At 51.7% G+C, this 22,106-nt stretch overlaps 1 protein-coding gene across 1 annotated transcript; it reads right to left on the reverse strand.

Annotated features, from left to right (window-relative positions):
• Window positions 1-1,439: 1,439 nt before the first annotated feature.
• Window positions 1,440-20,731, reverse strand: LOC104695807 (eosinophil peroxidase-like). The gene is made up of 13 exons (XM_039563173.1): window positions 20,657-20,731; window positions 19,380-19,473; window positions 18,089-18,264; window positions 16,009-16,129; window positions 14,317-14,446; window positions 13,077-13,283; window positions 11,521-11,836; window positions 9,110-9,270; window positions 7,479-7,725; window positions 6,879-7,049; window positions 4,649-4,886; window positions 3,478-3,692; window positions 1,440-2,345 (listed from the first exon to the last, which is right to left on the reverse strand). The coding sequence occupies exons 1-13, from the start codon at window positions 20,727-20,729 to the stop codon at window positions 2,317-2,319; spliced, it is 2,178 nt and encodes a 725-aa protein (XP_039419107.1). The 5' UTR covers window positions 20,730-20,731; the 3' UTR covers window positions 1,440-2,316.
• Window positions 20,732-22,106: the final 1,375 nt, after the last annotated feature.

Raw genomic sequence — 22,106 nt, forward strand, 5'->3', positions numbered from 1 at the left:
AGAGGAAGATCATCAAGACTGAGGAAAGTGTTTATGATGCTCTGACTGCAGCTCCATGATGAATCCATGTAACCCTCAGTTTTACAAGGCACAAATTAGCTTTGGAGACCAATTTATGAGCAAAGATATGGCTGGAAGTGCTTGTAATTACAGGAGAAGAGGTTTTACAAGAAAAGGTCTTCTGGCTCATGAAGACTTCTGTGGTATCCAGACAGCCCTGACAGAAAAGAGCGCAACAGACTGGAACTGCCTGGGCTGCAGGGCTTGAATCCAAGGGTTAGTTTAGAGTCCAGCCAGTGAACTCTGGCTAGGAAGTAAAACAGTTTATCACTGTAAATCACAGGAAAACTGAAGGGGGAAAGGGCACCAAGAGATCTGCAGGCCAACCAGCTACTCGGAGCAGGGTTAACAGCAAATCCAGAGAGCTTGCTCAAGGCCTACACAGTCTGGGAGAATACCCAAGGCTGGAGATCCCAAGATCTCTCTCATCCCTGTGTCTGCACCACACCCTATCCCAGGGAATAACGTTTGTCTTTGTCTAAAGGTTATTTCCCTTTTTGTAACCTGCATCTTCTTGTCCTGTGGGCCTCTGGGAAGTGTTCACCTTCACAGCTATTCCTTAGAGAGACTGAAATCACCATGTGCTGCAGCCCACTGGCCACCTTGGTGGGCATCCACCGAGGAAAAATTGAGTTGGCACTGGGAGAAGGACCTGACAGGATGAACTTGGGTCGGACATCCAGGTCTGAGCAGAAACAGCTGGGTGAGGCTGCAGGTGGGAAACAAAGTGAATGAGAAGATTCAACAGAGATGAGAGAGAGAGCTGCGCTTCTGAAATCAGCAGCAGAGGTTGATCAAGGTAAACCATCCCATCCCAGCTCCTGCAGGATGCATCCTCCACCTCAGGAGCTCCACTGGCCAAGGCAGGCACATGCCAGGCACCCTATGGACAGTCCCTATGCTGCTGTGCCAGCATTGCAAGTGTTTGATCAAGTTGATAAAGTTAATCAAATTGTCCAAATTTCATCTTGGCTAAAATACAAAAAATCAGGTGTCTGTGCTTAGTGCACACAGAGGGGTTGTGGGTGATTTGAGCCAGTCACGTCCTCCCCCAGAGGGGAATTGCTGAAGACAACAGGTAATGAAGGATGCTCTGTCCCCGAGGGGCTGGGCAGACACGGGGCTGTGTCACCGTTAGACAACCAGGAGTGGAAAACCAGAGCTGCAGAGACTGGGGCAGCCCAGTCAACACCTCCCAGCCATCAGTGCTGACTTTCATAGTTCTGCATCACACCGGAGTTATGGTCAGAGGCTGCAGCAAGAAATACCTTCTTTCTTTAATGACACACCGCTTCAGGAACTGCCTTTTCCCAATATTCCCAGAGAAAACCTACCTGTGGTTGCTGCACCTTTTACAAAGCGCAAAGAACATCTTGGCCTCAGCCCAAAATTGCAATTTATTAAGCAATAAACAGGAATATAGCAGGCTACAGAGGGAGGAGAAAGTGGGTTTGATCCCTTTCAGAAAAAGGGAAAAACCTGGATTGAAACCAGAATAGTTGTTACTTTCTTGTATGTTCAGACTGTTCTTATCTTTACCAGGCCACATCCCACAGCTCTACAGTCCAGTGGTGAGTCATGCTGGCTCGTGCCAGGCTTCAGGAATAACTTGTCACAGGTTTCTGTCACATCAGAGGAAGTTTTGGGCATTCTGGAATATGGGAAATAGTGGTGAGAAAACTCTCTTCCATGTGGCAAATTTTTCCTTCCATGCTGGAGCAAAACCTGGCACAGAGCATTTTAGGACAGTGTGTTTGGGTGCAGGACAATTATTTCTGCTTCTCTCTGAGGCATCTTGCCCTTAGTAAATTTTCTCTGGAAATTGAAGGATTTATTTCTTTCAAACAAAAAAATCTGAGAACAAAAATCAGCTGTCATTGCAATGTCCTGGAGCATTCTGTGGGGGCTGAAAATTTTAAAAGTAAGGTCCAAAACGTGTTTGACAGTAAATCTTGGTGAAGCATTGTGTGGTTCTATGGCCTAAGCCAGCAGCTGGTGTGATTTGGGATCAGCCTCTGGATAACTCATTTCACTTGGCTTTGTGATACTGAGTGATTGCACAGATCTGGGGCATCTCTTCATGAAGTTCTTTCATTCCTGGGCTCCATCCCACTGTAAAGGCTTCATGCAAATCAAGCTGAGCAAATGACAGAACCATGCTCAAACATTGCAGGCAGTAAAAGCATAAACACAGTAACAATTAATAATCCACCTCAGCAGCTTCCCGAGTCTGGACATCTGGGAAATCCTCAATGTTCAGCATTTAAAGTCACCAGAATCTTTTTCTAGAGGAGATAAAAAGCCTTGTGTTAACAGAAAAGAACCTGCCTTAGCTCCCTTATACCTTGTGTGATTTGTTTCCACAGGTTAAGCTGGAAAAGAGGGATCAAAAACTGGTATTATGAGAGTGTGGCAGGACCTGACTGTCAGGAAAGGAAGGATGTTCTGTTAGGAAAAGGCACTGGAACAGCCTGCCCTTCCCGGGGAGAGCCACTCTTCCCTGCATCTACTTCCCACGGATTTCAGGGAGTATTTTGGAAGGAATTAGACCTCAAGAATTTTACAAATCCTGAAGGCATCTGAGAGAAATAGTGTAAATACAGGCAACAACTCTACAAGCAGAGATCAAAACCAGAAACCCTTCAGTAGACTGGGAATTCCTTTTCAAATGCTGAGTTGCTTTTGGCCTTACAAGGATGTGCTGACAAACAGCATCTCAACAGACAGAGCAGCCTCCTCAGTCTGGGCATTGTTTCCCAGGCAGGAAACCCTGGCATCAACAGTGAAGGGCTAAATGGAAAGTCTATTAATCAGAAAAAAATCCCAGGCTGGGCCAGGCTGGAGGGGACCCCAGAGGGTCCCTGGTGCCACCTCCCTGCTCAGGCAGGGCCATCCCAGAGCACAGGGCACAGGATTGTGCCCAGAGGGCTCTGCAATATCCCCGCTGAGGGAGACTCCAGCCCCTCCCTGGGCAGCCTGTTCAGGGCTGGGCCCTGCCCAGGGCAGCAGTTCTGCCTCCTGTGCAGGGCAATTGCTGGGCTCAGGCCCTGCCCGGTGCTCTGGTGCCGCTGCCGGGCCCCGGAGCAGAGCCTGGGCCCTGCCCTGGGCCCTCCCTGCAGCCAGGGACAGCCAGGGCTGAGGGCCCCTCTCAGCTGGGGCTCCTCTCGAGGCTGAGCAGCCCCGGCTCCCTCAGCCTTTCCTTGTTAAAAAAATTCCCAGAATAGGGCACTTGGCTTGGTCTGCCAAAAAATCTGCATTTTGCAGGAGCTACTCTGAGTACACCTGGTGAAGTGGAGCATCTAAAGCTGTACCTGGCACACAGGTCCAGCCCCATGTCAGGCAGCTCAGTTTTAAACCACAGGGTCTGGCTTTCTCAGGGGTGTGCAGGCAGGATCTGCTGCTGTTTGCAGATCATACCTTGCTCCTCAGTGCTCGTTGACTTCCAGGGTCTGAGGTCCAGCTTTGGGATCTGACTGCAGCTCACAAAGTCACGGGGGTATCTGTTAGCCCGAAAGATATTCCTTGATACTTTAGTGATGCCGGTGTTGTCACATATTATTCTTGACAAGGAGATTCTGGCCAGTGAACAGCGCTGGCGAGGAGTGAAAACCCCAGGGTTCTGCCACCAGAACCTGCAGGAGAAAGAAAAAGACACAACAGATTTTTGCCTTCTGCCTTCTTCACATTCATGACTCCCACAATATTATTTCCCATTAACACTAACTTCTTCTGCCAATAACAAATTTGAATTTCTGTTATTTAAATTGAGAGCCCTGACTCACCAGTTGGATAATTGCCTTGCTTTTCTTTTGGCCATGGACATGTAACAAAGCTGCAATTGAATGAATTGCCCTCAGATGAGGCACAGGCACCCTCTTTCAAATGGGAAAGGCTGCATAGACTGTGCACAGGCTGGGGTTACAGCCACATGATTGCCATGTTGGAACAAGACCTATAATTACTCAATTTTTTAGAAAAGGGTTCATTTCCTGCCATAAAGACAGGATTTCTAGACATGCAGCAGACTGTTTGCCTCTAAGCCCCCCATCCTGGTGTCTCTCTCAGCACAATCGTTTCCCAGAAACATGGGTTGTAATCCCATTTTCAGGCAATATTGCTGGCAGGTACAGGGATCTTGCTTCATAAATTCAGCTTTAGATGGGGAACGTAATTCACTGCTGCACCTGAAGCCCCTGAGCAACCTCAAGGAGAAGAAGGAGGAATTCAGGTGTGTTGAAACCTCAGCATTGCTGAAGTGATTTTGGCTGACAAGAAAACCCCAACCCACCACATCCACCACAAGCAAAGACCAAGCCCTGCCACGTGTCAGAGCAGAGGGTTCCAGTTCAGAACTGGGCTGGGAAGAAGAAATAGTGAGACATCACTTCACTGGGAAGGGATCTTAGCGCAGGATCTCAACCATCAGATGGGGAATAAGCACATCACTACAAAGAGAAAGAAACTTTTGAAGGAGTACTGAAAAAAAGGCAACAAACCACTGGAGTGGTTTTCAGATCTGTGTGAAGAAATCTGCATAAACTCCAGCCTCCCTGTACTTTGAGGTTGGTGTACCCAGCTCCCCTCTTACCTGTCCCCATCACGAATGTTCCTGAACTGGGTACCAATGAGACAAGCCATGAGGGGCCCAACTCGGCCTCCATTCACAAAGGGCTCTGCAAGGGCCCCAATCCAGATGTCAATGTTCTTTGGTGTCCCATAGAGCTGCAGGAACTTCTTTGCCAGCTTCTGATTCCGCAACACTCGACCAAGTGACTTCACTCCAGTGGGCTGTGAGAGCCCACAGAATCGTCTCCAGGAATTGTAACCTGCAAGTAGTTGGATGTCAGAGCAGATAGAGCACTAATGTGCCACCCCCTCCTGGAAAGATTTTTCCCTCTCTTTTGCAAAGAGACCTACAGGGTCCCAAAATGTTTAAAACATTTTTCTGTATTTCTGTTAACGCTACTGACTTCCCGCTCCTCAGAGCCAGTTCCTCCTGCCTGGCCTTTCTCCTGTTTAGGGAGAGCCGTGTCTTTGCAGGTGGGAGTTGTTCCACCACCTTCCAGCAGTTCTGCTCCACTCAGCAGGGATGCAACTGACGTTGCCTTCACTGAAAATGAACCTGGACAAGATGTTGATGACCCCTCTCTCCATAACAGGAGGATGACCAAGTACTTCCCCACAGCTGGTCCCTGTCCAGCCGTGGGGACAAGCCACCCACTCCACACAGCCCAAGTTACTTTAGCCACCAGACTTTGCCAGCTGGACTAATTTTTCTGGACTGCAAACAGCCAAAAATCCACTGGGCCACAAATGGTGCATAATTCTGCATCTTGGTGGAGGAGATGAGATGCTGCAGCAAACCCCTCTGCTGTGAGCAGGATGTCATGGAATCATGGAATGATTTGAGTTGGAAGGGATAATAAAGCTCATCTCATTCCAACCCCCTTCCATGGGCAGGGACACCTCTCACTGTCCCAGGCTGCTCCAAGCCCCAGTGTCCAGCCTGGCCTTGGCCACTGCCAGGGATCCAGGGGCAGCCCCAGCTGCTCTGGGCACCCTGTGCCAGGGCCTGCCCACCCTCACAGGAAAGAATTTTTTCCTGATATCCAATCCAAACCTACTGTCTTCTGTCTAAAGACCAGGGAGAATTAGGAGAAAAAGACACACCATATGGTGCCTGGATGACACCACTGTCAAACAATTCCAGGACACAGAGAATTTTCTTAATCAGAAAATTAATTAGGGAGGGTTTTTGACCTTGCTATGCCATCACCACCTTAATGGATGTCTAATATAAAGGAGTACAGCAGCACTCATTGGTGGGTTGAGACCTAAAGCTAAACCCAAATTCACTAGAAATACATGTCACTCCCACCATGTTAGGTCTGGAAACTCAGGATTTGTGGTTCCCATCAGGTTTTGCATGATGGTGTTCCTCAACAAAGCATGGAAAAAATCACAACCTTCTGTTGTGACCAAGGCAGAGAAATTCTGTGAGCTGATGATGCACCTGGATGTACCGCAAAGCCTTTAACTGGGCTTAAAACCCGTGGATCCAGCTCAGTTTTCATCCCAGTTTCAAACAGGAGCCCTGTTGCATCCCTCACGATGTTGCTGACACAGCAGCTCCGGGCACTTACATCAGCCTAATGACACTGTTGGGCAAGGACCCACCCAGGAGCCAGCTCTGAAGTCCCATCAACAATCTATTTCTCAAGACCATCTTGCAATGCCATTACACTGGTTTTGCAGAGCCCTGAGAGTGGTTCTGACATGCTTGGTTGTTTGTTGTTTTTTTTTTTTTTTTCTGGGACACAGATTTAATAGAGACATTATAATGAGATTTTCTTTACATATTGGAATCTGCTCTTCCAGTCATGTGTGGACTACAGATGGTTGCAGAGAAGTCACAGGGGACTTACAGCCCTAATTCCACTCCTGCAAACTTGTTGCTGAGCTATTTTACCAATAAAATAGAAATGAGTCAGTCACTGAACACCAGACTCTGGTCTGTGCAATGCCCCGTGTTCTCCTGCCTCCACGTGTCTCCTGCAGCTTCAGCCAGGCTGTGCCTTCAGTGCTCAGCCTCCACCCACTTACCTGTGGTTGTTCAGAAACAAGGAAAAGGTTTGGGAAAGAGCATCATAGAATCACCGAATGTCCTGCACTGGAAGAGACTCACAAGGATCACTGAATCCAACTCCTGAGTAATTTCAGCCAAGCATGGGCTGGAGAAGTTTCTCAATGTTTAATCACAAAAACGCCTGATTTCCACTTGTTTTCCTTTGTAAGCTCTGCTCCTACAGCTGACTTACCTGGAAGGCCGTGATCTCGGCTGCGCTGCATGTTGAGGGCAGCTAAATCAAACCCAATCCTTTCAACCTGCTCAAACAGCCGATCCCGGAGCTCGCTCACCACCATCTGCTGCTGTGTCATCAGCTTGGCCTGGTTGGCCATGAGGCTCCGGAGATATGGATCAATCCCTCCTGCAGAGAAATCCCATCCACAGGGAAACTGGGATCAATTCCACCTGAAGCAGGGACGTGTGAGCAGTGCAGGGAGGCTGGTGTGTGTGTAAGAGGCCCCAGAGAGGTGAGCACAGCTTATATTTAATGATAAGCTTCTACTACCTGAGAATCAATTTTCCTGCGCTTAAAGAATTAAGAAGAAAATACTTTGAATAATGTTCTTGGAGACCACAGCAATTAAGCAATCAGACCATTTTGTAACATGATGGGCTGCCCTTGACTACAGGGAACAGTTCTGTTGGGAAAGCTCTGGCTGGTAGTAAAGGCCATTTAATACATTTAATGCAAAATGCTTTTAAATTTGGCTGAAGCAGGAGCTCATCCAGAGAGGGCAAAAAAGGATGAATGAAATAAATCCATACTGCAGAGCTGCAAGAAAGGATTTACCTTCCTGAATGATCCTCCAGACAGCAAAGAAGGAGGTTCTGAGTTGAATTTCAGGAGTTATGGGTCTGTAATTTTCATCTAAGCGACCAACAGTTGGGGGGACTGCAGCATGAGCAAAGCGAAAAGCCAAGGTGAAGACGTTGGATATCCGAGGATCCACAGACTCCTTGTAGCCCCGGTAGCGAGGAATGAACCTCCGGAACCTGCATCCCAACAGGAGAGGCAGGTAGTCCCTGTAGGTTATGATCTAGGGGGGAACAAGGAAAGGATGCACTGTTAATGTCTTCATCAGTTTCTGTGCCATCAGTTTCTGTGGAAGCAAAGTTGTTGTTCACGTTCTCTCTGCCACCACGCTCTGGCAGGTGAGAGCGACATAATAATGGGTTGGACTCAATGATCTTAGAGGTCTTCTCCAACCTAATTGGTTCTGTGATTCTGTGAAGATAAAAGGCTGCCAAATCCTCCCAAATGTTGCCTCCTTGTCACCATTCCCAGCAGGCAGGCAGAACTGCACCTTGTGTGCCTCAGATGGCACAGATAACATTGGCAGATAACAGGGGTAACACCACCCAGGGGCAGCTCCTGAGTCCTCCCACAGCAGAAATTTCCAGTCCTGCTCTCATGTCTCTCTGGGATATTGAGAAGGCAGCACAATATAATTGAAAAAAAAAATCAAATTCTGTGTCAGTAGGAGAAAATGGATTGTCTGAAAACTGCATGAAGATGAAACCATTGATGTAAACACAATGATGGAGATGATACTTTTAAGGACAATCCTTCGAGTGTTTGCCTTGCCCAGCATGGTTTTTCAGCAATACAATAATATTTAAATTGACAGCATAAAAACATAAACATTTTGATATTCCTGCTTTTTATTTTTTGTTAAACCAGCTCAGAAGACAGGTTTCAAAGGAGGTGCAGTGCTTTTGGAAACCCCATGTCCCTTTCTCTCATAGGATCCAGCCTTTCCTGCCAGCTGTAAAACCTCATCTGGCTTTGAGGCCATTCCTGCTCCAAACTGGAGGCTGGACAAGAGACCTCGGGAGGCGCTTCCCAAGCACAGAGGTGTTTGTGTGACCCCAGGATCCCATTCAGGGTCAAGTCTGGGGTGCAGCCCAGTCCCAAGGAGACACCATGACTGGCTGCACCCACCAGCACATGGGGCTTCTTCACAGAATCCCAGAATGGTTTGGGTTGGAAGGGACCTTCAAGATCTCATTCCAACCCCCTGCCATAGGCAGGGAATCATTGAGAGGAGGAGATTCACAACCCAGAGGAGTTTTAATCCAGATTTCCAGTACCATCTTTATCAGGTACAAAACACTGGTTAAAAAACTTCCCCTCTGATTTTTTTGCCTGTTCCTCAAACAAAAATGTGCCATTAAAAATTTCATCAAGCACTTTGTAAATTTAACAGTAGAGGGACATCAAAGTTTCAGGAGGACCCCTCTGTGTTTGTCATTTCAGGTATCTCTGTGGTTTTTCTTTGGTCGAAAGGGGCTGGTAGAAAGAATTTGGTCCTTTCACCCCAAAATCCTGCACCCTTTCACCACCCCACACTAGCACAGCCTAACCCGTGAACCTTGTGAGACTGCAGGCAGAGCCAGGGCAGGTGGGATGGTGGCTGGTACCTGGATCATGGCTCCCAGGATCTTTCGTGCCTCCTGGTAGAGCCTCTCATCATTCCAGTGGGGATTGAGGCTCTTCAGCTTTCCAGCCAGGCGGTTGTGCTCCCGCACGAAGAGCGTGTGCATGCAGGCCAGCTCCAGCATCTCACTCGCACGGGTGTCACCTGGGAGGGGCACATACGGCACTGGAGTGGGAATGTCATACTGGGAAGCGAGCACAGGGGAATTTTTAGATGTCTCAATATTTGTGTTGTGAAGGAAATGGGTAAGAAACACAGAGGAGGAGAAGGAAACCAAGAATTGGGCAGCACCGGGTTGGACAGGTCACAGCTGTGCTGAGAATCGCAGAGAGGTGGGGAAGGTTTCAGTGAAGGCCTGGGAGCATCAACTTAAAAAGTTAAATACAAGGAGGTGTTCTCCAGGATTCCATATCAGAGACATTTGGTCTCAGAGCTTGAAATGCAAACGGGAAGAGGGAAGTCAAGATGGCCCAAGGAGCTCTGAAAGTCAGAAGGCCTCCTTCAAACCAGCTGAAACTGTGGCCAAAGCAAGGTGACAGTCACAGTCTCTCTGGGGAGTAAAAGGAAAAGCAAAATGAGTCAACTTGCAGGAATAAATTACAAACAGCATCACAATGAAATATCAAATCCTTCTTCAAACATCTGGGGCAGGAAACCCAAGAGCAAGCAGGTGATGAGAGTATAGACAAGCACTCAGAGAAAAGTAAACATGTTGTATTCAGCCCCTTTGTCCCACAGTAAATAGAGGCATTTGCTCCTGCACTTGGCACGGAGCCCTTTTCATCCACTCTCAAAGGCTGCCTGTGAGGGACTGCGGAAGGAGGAACAAAAGCAGCACTGTGAGGTTTCCATGAGCAGAATGCATCCAGCCAGAGCTTCCAGCAGAGCTCTGGGAGGAAACGCTGAGCCCTGTGAGGCAACTGCACGTGTAAAACTCCCCCAGTTCTCAGGGACCGGAAAAGTCACAAATAAGGCACTGGATTTTCAAAGACGCTGCCAAAACAGCCTGAACTGATGACTGTAAAAGAATTGATGGGTCTGTTCCAGCTATGGAACAGGAACTGCTCCTCACTGAGAGCCCATGGGGCCAGAAGCCCCTCCTGGGAAGCACCTGATACTCCTGGCTGCTCTGCTTCTCACTGGGCACATGCCTTTGGCCACAGGTCCTGCATGGTCCTCACCAAGGAGAGACCTTCACGGGACTGGGGGAGCAGGTGAACACACGGAATGACCCATGGGCAGGTGGAAGGCTGTGGGAGCCTGGAGGGAGCATGAAACACCATGAGCTTCAGAGGAGGGAGCTGATGGGTTGCAAGGAGCATGGGGATGTTCAGAGGAACTCCAGCCAGATGTGAAGGGGGCCAAGGGAGTAGAAAGCAGCTCCACAGCTGATGAGATCTGTTGTGCCCTCAAGCTTTCTCCAGCAGTGCCACAAGCAGCCTGGCGTGTTCAGAGCCAGCAGGAGCCAGCCGGGAAGTCCTGCTCTCCAAAAGAAATAGGCCAGGAAGTGAGACACTAATTCATGAGTTGTATCAGAAACATCCCTCTCTGGGGTCCCACAGGCTTGTGGCAACATCCTGGTCCGCAGTAGCAGGACAAGGAGAAGGGAATAGTACTAAGGATCCGTGAGGTCAGCTCTGTCTCTGTGACAGAACGTGGCAAAGGACAGCAGTGGGGAAGAGGGAGGTGGCTGTGCAGGGATTTGGCTGGAGGGAAGGCTTGGCTTTGGGAGCCTGTCTGGCTTTGGGAGCCTGTGCCCAGGACCAGAGGAATTATTTTGGGTTGAAGAAGGGGTCAAGGGGATACCAAAAGCATGACAAAGGGTAAAGGTAGCAGGAGGGTGTCCTGATGGCTGGAGTGCTCCCAGTGCTCCCTCAGCCTTCACAGTGGTGGGAACACACCCTAAAAGGCCACCTTGGTCTGGTATTGGCCTCATGTTCATTCCAGCTGGGATCCAAGCTCCTCTCACAGTGCAGCAGGGACATACAAATGTTTCCTGCTGTGCCCCAGCACAGTAGTTACACAGCTGTTCCCTTCCTGCTGGGATAGAGGCACCCATGGAATGACAAGTACGGACCAGCCATGGCCTCCAGGCCAGGCTGCCATTGCTGTGCCTGCTCAGCTCCATCATGGCACTGGTCCCTAGGTCACTTCGGGCCCTGCACCAGAGCTGCTGAGCGTGGATGGGACACCTTCACTCCAGGTTTATCCTGACAAAGAAGACTTGGAGATGGTGAATACCTTCCTCCTACCTAGCACAGCCTCAGTCTTTCATGTTTTGCTCCATTCTATTTTCTACTTAAATAAGAAAAGCAAACAACTAAAGAAGTGAACTGGAGCTGGTGGAATTGTCTGCTCCAGATTCCAGGTTTGGGGTGCCAGCACCCAACTCACCTGCAAAAAAACAAGGGATTCGAGCTGCCCCGCTGGCCTTGAGGCAGGGCTCCTTCCTCATGGGGCCGAAAGGCATGTACGCCCTGCCCCTGTCTGTGAAGTTCTGGTTCACAGCCAGGAGGCCCCGCTGGCTGCTCTGGTCCCGCAGCCGCTTGGCCACGGCCACCTCGCTGCCGTACACGACGCTGCCGTCCAGGAAGGAGGTCAGCGCGTTGATCTGCTCCCGGATCGCCCTGCCCCGCGTGCAGGTGGGAGCTGAGCGGAAGAAAGGGAGGCAATCCCTCCTGTTGGTGATTCGGGGGTCGTTGGGTGGGATCTGCAGATAGAGAAAAGGAAAATTCATCAGCGGCTCAGGAGATGGAGCCAGGCAGGAGCCCCCTCACAGGGCATAAATCTTGAGAAGAAGGGTCAGATTGACAGCAGAGATGCTGCTTTAGGAGCCCAAGTCCCAAACAGCCTGGAGACACCTAGGTTTCCCTAAAGTCCTATGGATTCCTAAAGTTTTTCCCCTGAAAATAAATACATTGGATTGAATCTTTAAGGCTCAGTTTTCTTATCTCCATGTCTACACCACAGACAGTTGTCATCCAAAACTTGTGACCCTGCCTGCATTCTCAAATGCATATCAGGCAAATACTCAGTGATGCTCCATCCCATCATACTTTTCCTTGAGAGGAATTAGGGGAACACATGGGAACCAGAGCTGCAGCAGAACTTCAAAGGCAGGAGAGCAGGGCTGCAGGAGGGACATGGACATGATCTGGAGCAAAGGAGGCTCAGGGGGGACCTTGTGGCTCTGCACAAGTCCCTGACAGGAGGGGGCAGCCGGGGGGGTCGGGCTCTGCTGCCAGGGAACAGGGCCAGGAGGAGAGGGAACGGCCTCAGGCTGGGCCAGGGCAGGCTCAGGGTGGGCAGCAGCAGGAATTTCCCCATGGAAAGGGTGCTCAGGCCTTGGCAGGGGCTGCCCAGGGAGGTTTGGAGTCCCCGTGCCTGGAGGTGCCCAAGGAAGGCCTGGAGGTGGCACTGAGTGCTCTGAGCTGGGGACAAGGTGGGGATTGGGCACAGGGTGGACTCGACGGTCCTGGAGGACTTTTCCAACCTAAATGATTCTGTGATCTACTGGAGCAGGGACCACGATGTGACTCCTGCTAACACCGCAGGCACTGCTGGGAGATCTCAGCACTCCCTTGTCCCGTGCACAGAGCACTTAAGTCCCATGGATTTTCTGGGTTGTTGACACTCCCCAGTGTCTGTCTGTGACATTTCCTGTTCTCCAGGCATCACCCGTGCTGCCTTTGCACTACAGCTCCAAACAAAAACCTTTGCTGAGGGAGATGGGTAAATGCCTGGAAACCTGGAAAAGGCTGTGTCTGTGCCTAAACCCAGGGACAGCCTTGGAACACAGCACTGCCACCACACAGAGTGCTCTGACCTCCTTGGCCTGTTCTGGGAGGATGCTCCTCCATGGCCAAGGGCCGGGAGAGCCACCAGCGTCTCCTGGTTGGAAGGCAGATGCCCTGTCCCTTCCTCCTCTGGAAGAAGGAGGCTGCCCGTACCTGGATGGGAAAGCAGGGAGGCTCCTTGGCACAGCTGGTGTCACAGTCTGTCCCACCACTGAAGGGGAATCTGGCTGGGGTTTCCGGGCTGAAATCCAGATCGTGGTCAATAAACTGGCCCCACTGCATGAACATGAGGGATCTCTGCTGGTCCATCCGGAGCTGCTCCGGGGGGAAGCGGACGATCTCGTTGGACACTTGTCGGACCTGCAGGGATGGAGGCAGAACACCTTGCTGGGAAATGACCTGTATGAACAGGTGCACCCAGTTGCGGGGTCATCAGCAAAAATTCCCAAGGCACTTCTGGTGCTTTGCAGACAAAAAACCCCAAATCTATCTGCACAGGAAGGTGTCACCATCACCGAGTGCCCTTCGCTGAGCACTGCCCTGCTCTGGCTCTAGGCAGGGATCTGAGCCCCCAGGCCAAGACTGTCCCTTGATGGACTTAGGGAAACAGCTAAGCAAGCCTGGGAAACAGATACAAAACAGATTTTAAAATACTTTTTTTGAATAGAAGTGTGGAAAAAAGAGTCCCTGGGAATTTCTGGAAGTTATCTCAAAGTTCTCCTCCCTTCTCATCCCTTCCCCAGCCATCACAGTTCCCCCATGTTCATGTATTACTACAGAAAAAGTGGACACTGTGCTGTGGAGGAGGGCTAGGAAGTACAACAAATCCATGAACACAACCCCAGCTCCTCATCAGAGCTGTTGTTGCACCAAGCTCAAGCGACCAGAAGCCACATCAAGTGTCCATGCTCACATCCAGGTGCCACAAGAGCCACAACCCCTGCAGTTCACCCACCCAGGGACCCCCACACAGCATTTCTGGCCGTGTATTTTTTGTTCTGGGGATTCCCTGGCTCACTTTATCCTCTCCATAATTGCTTTTCAGGAAACAAAAACTGCCAAAAACCAAATCAAAAAAGGTGAGTAAAATAATTTGGCTTAAACGCACTCAATTTAAAAGAACATATTGTGTAATTCTGCATTCCTCCTGTGATTCTGCAGCAATCAGATTAATTTTTCTTTGCTTTTCCTGAAGGCATGGGACTTAGGAAGCTTTCCTAATAGATCTCCCTGGATATTCTCAGACCATCACCCTGAAGCTGGTGAATTTAAGCTCCTCCAACCTGATCAACAACTTCAGCTGTTGGAGGAGCCCTTCGGTGCCTGTGGCCTGTCCAAGAACTGACAACCCCTAGGCCCTGACACTGCATTCTGAGACTGTTACAAACTTTACCAGTGGAAGGGGGAATCCAGAGAAACGCCTTCCTTCCGTCCACCCACGGGGCACGGACACGCCATCTTCATATTCTGCCGGCAGCCACCTGGCCAGGGCTCTGTTGGAGGCTCCTAGGGATGGGTTCCTCCTGTCAGGGGCAATGGGAAAACAGCAAACAGAGCCAAGAGCTTGTGGATGTGGAGAGACATGGACCTTGGAATGGGAGCACACCATGGTTTGGGAACTGCTGCAGCTCTATGGGTTTGGTGCTATCAGTAAACCTCAGCATTAATAACAACAATAATCAGAATTGTTTAGGTTGGAAAAGACCTTTCATAATCCACCCCAAGCCTCAGCTTCTCCCAGGCAAGAACTCCAGCCTGATCCAGCCTGAAGAAGGGTCCTCAACCTCAAACTGTGGCTGGAAAACAAAGCTGGAAGCTGAACACCAAAGAAAGGGGAAGAGCCTTGGACTGGAATTACCTACAGTGTCGAACAGAAATTGGGGGATTTGGACTGTGAGGTTACCGTGCTGTTGGTTCTTTTGAAGGTCGTTACTGAAGATGTCCCTGCCCATGGCAGGGGGTTGGACTGGATGACCTTTAAACCTTTCCAAAATTGCTTCCAACACAAACCAGTTTGTGACTCTATGACTGTAGTTTGATTAGACCATTAAAACCTTATCAGAGTACTAATACTCTACGTTGGAGTGCATGTCCAAAGGGTGTTCTGTGGTGGCCTCTCACCCACAGGGGTGCAGCACTGCCCAGGGCAGTGGAGAGACAGAGCACAGCTGAGCCCCCCTTCCCCAGGGCCTCAAGTCTGGATCAGGTATAATGGACCTGTCCTTATTGCAGAACCCACATCCCCCTGAAGTGGAAGGAGGCAGGAAGGTCTCTCCTTAGTTCTTACACAGCCCCCTGAAGGATAAAGCACCTCGGGGCAGGGAGAGCTGGCTGAGCTCCTTCCTCTGCCTGAGCTGCTCCCAGGAGCTTTCCAGCTCTGTTCGTACAGGGGATGTTTCTGAGCTGTCCCTTTCAAACACTCCATGCTCAGCAGCTTCCCATGTCTCCCACATTCTCCATTCCAGCTGTGGGAGGTGCAGGAGGTGCTCTCCCAGCCCATGTGCCCAGATTCCTCCCACACACAGTGTGGGGCAAGGGGATGGCTACATCATGCCCAGTATGGATTTAGGTCAGAAACCCTTGGAGACCTTGCCAAGGGACAGGGCCAGACAAAGTCTGTCCCCAGAAGAGAGCTCCTCCTGCTTTGGCAAAGAGCTGGTTCAGGTACATCACCAGGAACCTTCCAAACAGGACTGGAATTAACAGCTCCACACATTACTAGGAAATACTGAGGGGTGTGAAATCCTATACCAAGGTGCCTGCGTGGGTCATCCCTGGGGAAGTGGGTCCAGTTCCACTTACAGAGGATGCATCCATCCATAGAGTCATTTACATCAACCTTATCACCAGCCCGGAGCACTGAGTGCCATGTGCACTCCTTCCTTGGACACCTCCAGGGACGGGGACTCCACCAGCCCCCTGGGCAGTTCCAATGTCCAACCACCCCTTCCAGGAAGAAATTCCTCCTGATGTCCAACCTGAACTTCCCCTGGTACAACTTGAGGCCATTTCCTCTCATCCTGTTCCATCCATCCATCCATCCATCCATCCATCCATCCATCCTCTTGCTGACATAGCCCCTCACCTGTTGTTGCACTCGCCAGTGATGGTTCTGTAGCCAGAAGCAGCACAACTTATTTTCTTATCCTGCTGGTCACATCCAGTGGCCTTGAAAATCATCTCCATCTGAGCAGGAGTCAACAAGTCTGGCGGGGAACAAGGGAGAAAAAACACCCAGGATCACACTGGCCCTGCTGAGTTTGCTCGGGAGAAGGTTTTCCTTCCTGTCCCCTGTACTGAACCTCATCATCTGCACAACCACAGTGTGCTGTCATTTAAATTGTCCTGCTCGAAGATGTGCCAAGGATGCTCTTTGAGCAGCAAATGCTTTTTCTGGTTTGGAAAGCATCAAACCCAGCAAAGCTGTGGTCAAATCTTATTTATAATCACACATTAGGCTCATGCAGCAGCAGAACGGTTTTCTAGTATTGGCACTTCCTCTCCTCTCCCTTTTTATCTCCCCCATAAAATGCAAACAGCCACAGCCATCCTAGGGGGTGTCACAAGTTTTTCCCCCTGGAAGCAGCTCCCAGTGTGTGTCACCCCTGCTCGGAGCTGCCTGGAAAAGAACCATCCTGTGGCTGGGCTCCCCAGGGGCACTGTGTTCTGCTGTGCACTCCCCTTGCAGGGGAGCTAAGTGGCAGAGCTCAACAAGAAAAGTCTTACAGAGTCCCAGAATCATGGAATGGTTTGGGTTGGAGAGACCTTAAAGACCATCTTGTTCCAACCCCTGCCATGGGCAGGGACAGCTTCCACTATCCCAGGTTTCTCCAACCCAGCCTTGGACACTTCCAGGGCTGGGGCAGCCACAGCTGCTCTGGGCACCCTGTGCCAGGGCCTCAGCACCCTCACAGCCAGGAATTTCTTCCAAACATATAATCCAAAGCTCTCCTCTTTTAGTTTAAAACCATTCCCTCTTTTCCTGTCACTATCTATCCATGTAAAAACCCTCTCCCTCTTTTTTATAAGCACTTTTAGTCACTGGAAGGGGGTCTAAGGTCTCCCCAGAGCTTTCTCTTCTCCAGGCTGACCCCCAGCTCTCCCAGTCTGTCTCTCCATAGGGAAGATGCTCCCTCTTGGCTCTTGCTGCTCTCACTGCACGTCCCATCCCTCAGAGGTTTCCTGGTCACTGCTGCCACCAACAGTCCGGGTCACAGCACAGTTTGAAAAGCCCCTGGGCAGGCGAGTGAGAGGTGGCAGCCAGGTGGCCCTCGCAGAGCTCTGGAGTGTTACTGGAGCATCAGTCCTGGATGGAGAGGCTGGAGCTGAGCACAGCCAGTTCTGCCATCACCTTCCAGGTCATCCTGTGCTGGAGCAAAGCCAGAGCACCCCATGATGGGTCTTGTCCTGCCAGTGTTTTACTGTAATGTTGGGAAAGTGTTTGAGGCCAGGCTGGAGAGGGCTTGGAGCAACCTGGGATAGTGGAAGGTGTGGGAGGTGTCCCTGCCCATAGCAGGGATGGGACTGGATGGCCTTTAAGGTCCCTTCCCACCCAAACCATTCCATGATCCCTGTGAGTTCATATTTATACAGCAGGAGTCCTTCCTGTGTGTCCCTGAGCTGTTCCTCTCACTGGCCCTGATTTGCCACCTTCTCTCAGCAGCCTGGCCTGGCCTGACTCCATCTCAGAGAGGATGTTGCTCCTCCAGACAGACACCGAAATGTCCTTTCACACCTCCCCATTCTCTGTTTGGACGGTGTCGTGTCGGTGACGTGACTTTGGTGCTGTCTGAGGTCTGGCTGAAGAGCTGCCTTCCTTGGGGTCAGGCTACTGGGGGTCAGCTCTGGGTTAGCTCATTCCCTGCTTAAGCACAGGAACATCTGCCAAAGCCTTCCACACCTTGACCCGTTGGAACCTGAACCTCAATACAGCAGAAAGAGCCAGGGAAGTGCACAAAACACTTTCACTAACTGAAAAATCCCCAAGTAGTATTTAAGATGGAAAAAGAGCACAGAAGAATAATTCAGCTTTGCCTCCCAGCAGTCACATGGGAGAGATTTGTCACAGCCCATCCCAACACCCTTTCCTTCCCTCCTCCCAAGCCCCAGTGACCAAACCCTGTGTCTTCCTCCTCTGCCTTCCTCCCAGCACGGGGGATCCCTACCTGTGACGTTGAAGTCCCCCCTCACAGCCCATCGCAGCCTCTCTTTGAGCAGACTCAGGGTGGTCTGCAGATAATCCGCTGCCCGGACGGCCGCTCGTGTCCCCTCCACTGGCTGCTTGAAATACCTCAGGAGCTCTGCTGGGGTCAAGGCATTGTTCTGCAGGTTCTTCTTTATGCTACAGGGGACAAGAAACCAAAATCTGAAATGGGGCAGGGCCAGGAATGCTGCAGTTGCACACCTGAGCATCAAGCACGGCCCATCCCAAGTCTGAACTGCTGGAGAATCACTGGGAGAGGCCAGGGCTGCTCCCAGCACCCTCCACAGAGCAGCAGGGGGACTCGAGGAAAGGAGTCTGTGAAACTGCCCAGCTCCACCTGCCAGAAGGCAAATCTTAGGGCTTCACATCCATGAGGCACCAAATCTCACTCAGCTGTTAACCAGATATCATCAATATCTGTCACTGTCCAGAGGCCTCAGATGTCTCCAGGCCACCCTGGCCTAAAGCTGCTGGAGCCTCCTCTCAGCTGGAGGGGTCCCCAAGCCAGGGAGAGGATTCAGAGTGTGGCTGCTGGCAGAGGACAGGTATGGGCTGGTAGGAACCTGGACACTCCCAAAGCATGGCTGGGAGTCCCACAAAATATCCTCACTGCAGCATCCAGCTGTCTGCTGCATCCAAGGGAGGGAACCACTGGAAATAAGCAGAAGCCTGTGCTGGTCTCAACTCAGAGCTCCTGCTCAGACCACCCTGAGGGGTGGAACAGAGCCCAGCAATAGCATCAGGTGCTGCTGGGAGGGTGGGCAGGCCCTGGCACAGGGTGCCCAGAGCAGCTGGGGCTGCCCCTGGATCCCTGGCAGTGGCCAAGGCCAGGTTGGACATTGGGGCTGGGAGCAGCCTGGGACAGTGAGAGGTGTCCCTGCCCATGGCAGGGGGTGGAGCAGGATGAGCTTTAAAGTCCCTTCCAACCCAAACCATTCCACGGTTCTGTGATTCTGTGAAAACCGAGCTGGGAGGGGCAGCCCAGAGGAGGTCGCAGATCTTGGTGACCCAAGAGACTGGTGTAAAATCAGGGTGAGCAGACAAAATCCTGCAGGTCAGCGCGCTGTGCTCCCGGAGCTCCCCACCGGGCTGTCCCCGTGCTGCGGGGAGGAGAGGCGGGGGAAGCTGCGGTGCAGGAGGGGACGGGGACACGGACGGGGACACGGACGGGGACACGGACGGGGACAGGGACGGGGACACAGACGGGGACACGGACGGGAACACGGAGGTGCCACAGCCAGCCCGGCTCTCACCGGTCCCGCGTGCTCCTGTAAGCAGCATCCACCCGCTGCCGGGCCTCGGCCACGCTGCTCAGCAGGGACGCGTCCGGCAGCTCCAGCGGCACATCTGAGCAGCGAAAGGGAAGAGCAGAGGTGAGGGTGCTGGCAGGGAGCCTCCTGCGCCTCCAGCACCCGGGGGTTGGGCACGACAGCGCTGAAGGCAAGTGCTGCTCACTCTCTGGCGATCTGTGTATAAATATATTCCTCAGGGGAGTCTGAGAGCCCCTCCATCAGTGGAGGCTTCAAACAGCCCCCGGGAGAGGTGCAGGGACCATCCCTCCTGCCCTTTCACAGCAGAGCACTTGCCCAGAGCAGCTGTGGCTGCCCCTGGATCCCTGGCAGTGGCCAAAGCCAGGCTGGACATTGGGGCTTGGAGCAGCCTGGGACAGTGGAAGGTGTCCCTGCCATGGCAGGGGTGGAATGGGATGAACTTTAAGGTCCCTTCCAACCCAAACCATTCTGGGATTCTCTGACTCTATAAACAGCCCTATTTCCCCATGGCTTTCCCCAGTGCCTCCTGCAACCTCCTGCCATTTTAACTGCTCCCCTTCCTGCCCTCGGGGGAGCTCCCAGAATGAATTTCATCTCCATCATATGCTGGCTGTAGGTCACAGAAAGGGAAGGGACAGGACCTGAGGGCTTCTCTGAGTGACAGCACTTTCCTACAGCTTCTGGGGAAGAAGAAAACTTCAGAAAATAGCACAAAAGAGATAAATATCTCCCAAATCCCCCCAGTTTCTTTTAAATATCTTCCCAGATCAGCCAAGAGTTCAGCTCTTGGACAATCCGGATGAGAAAAACTATTGCCTGGATCACAATTTGAGACAAATGAAAATCCAGGCATGTGCTTTTCATAAGGATTTGACATTGTCAATTAACAGGTGGAGGTCTCTATATGTTTTGGAGCAGTGATTCAGGGCTGGAAGAGGGGGAGTGACTGCCCCATCCCCACACTCCACAGGCCCTTGTAGCTCTCCCAGGTGCTGGCACAGGGAGGGAGACCCTCGTTCCATGGGGATGGACCAGTGCTGAGAACTGATCTCCTTTTGCCTGATTTTAAGGGATCAGGTGGGATGTGAACTGGTAAAAACCTGAAAGAGCCAAGATTGGTGCCACGGGCAGTACTAACTGTGCTCCTTCTGGCACCTCTTCAGGGCTGTACTGCTGGGTGACTCAGGCTCTTCCAGACTTAGCTTTGTCTTTCCCACTCAGAAAATCCCGACCTGCAAAGCCTGAGGAATGGACAATACCGTAGGAAGAGGATACAGATGCCTGGAACAGGCTGAGGATCACCAGAGACCCCAGGAAGCTTTCTGCCTTCATCCCTGCAAAGAAACACAAGTGAAGAAGACCAAGAACATGTGGATGCACCAGGAAGGTCCGTGCCCAGGTTGAGGATGGCATGTGTCAAGGGAGCTCATGGAGCATCCCCTTCCAAGGCAACGCTTCCAGGAGGGAGTGCACTGCCTGGGAGGTCCTGTCAGTGCCATGTGGAAAGGGAGCAGCCTCCCGGCCCAGGGACTCCCAGCACTGGTGGGAATGTGCTGGCTGGGGCTTCGGGGGCAGCAAAAAGGGAGCAGAATCTGCTGCCAGGGCAGCACACAGAGTGTGCAAGGGAGAGCTGGTGGGGAAGAGGGAAGAGCCAGGACAGCACAGCAGGTCCTCTACACCTCCATTTCTCTGCCTTTAAATTCCAATAATCCTTGCAAGTAGTCATGTCACATAGGATGTCACATAAAAACATATAAGGATTGTAGTCTCTTTACTCCTGATGAGCCTGGGATTGAGTATATTCAGATTAAAAGTTACACCAAAAGTTTGGAGGAAATAATACTTCAATATTTAGAATGTTGCTATGAAAATCACTGAGGGAGCTGTTTGTGTTCCCCAGTAGAGCCAGAGTGAAGCCAGCCATGAGCTGGGTATCACTCTATCCCCCTAATTATAAAACACGGCATTTATATTTCTGTTGTAATGGGAATTTATTCCGTTGTTACCTAGCTGTTCCGTTAGCTGGGCTGCAGAAGGAGCGGGAAGTATTTAATAGCTGTTTGACAGATGTTCGGGATGCTTCTCCCAAAGCTGACCCACTCGCCTCCCAAGGCTGCTCCCGAGCAATCAGCTCCCAGAACGAGCCCAGAACGAGCTGTGGGCAGACGCACCTCAAAGGCACCCGGAGCTGCCGAGCTGGCCCCGTCCGTGCGGAGGAGCCCCCGGCCACAGCAGCACCGCGCTCCAGCCGAGGGTGGAAGCAGCGGGAACCGCAGAGCTCAGCCCAGCTCCCCAGTCCCACCCCCGGCACAGAACCGAACCCTCCACGAGAGCAAAGCCCGGACCGGGCTCTCACCTGCGATCCGCCGCCTCCCCCCGCCCCGCGGCCCTTCCGCGCCCGCTTTTATCTGCCCGGCCTTATCAGCAGCGGCTGCTCCGGGAACTGCCCTGCGCTGGGCGGCCAGGCCAGCACAGCGCTCACCCCCCGCCCCAGTGCCCGCCGGGGAGGCTCCTTTGCTCGCGGCTGGATGCACGGCCTGATGCTTCACCGGAGCTTTCCCGGGATTTCTGAAGGTGGAGATGTGACCACTTTGTGGTGGTTTGAGAGTCTTGAGCCCTTCTGGGGGGTGTCTTCCAGGGACAAGGTTCCTCCCCCCATGGTGCTCTTCATCCTTTGCCGCTTTTAAAGGTCGAAACAACGCCTTCATC

Source organism: Corvus cornix, chromosome 19 (assembly GCF_000738735.6).
Source record: "Corvus cornix cornix isolate S_Up_H32 chromosome 19, ASM73873v5, whole genome shotgun sequence".
Lineage (NCBI taxonomy): Eukaryota > Metazoa > Chordata > Aves > Passeriformes > Corvidae > Corvus > Corvus cornix.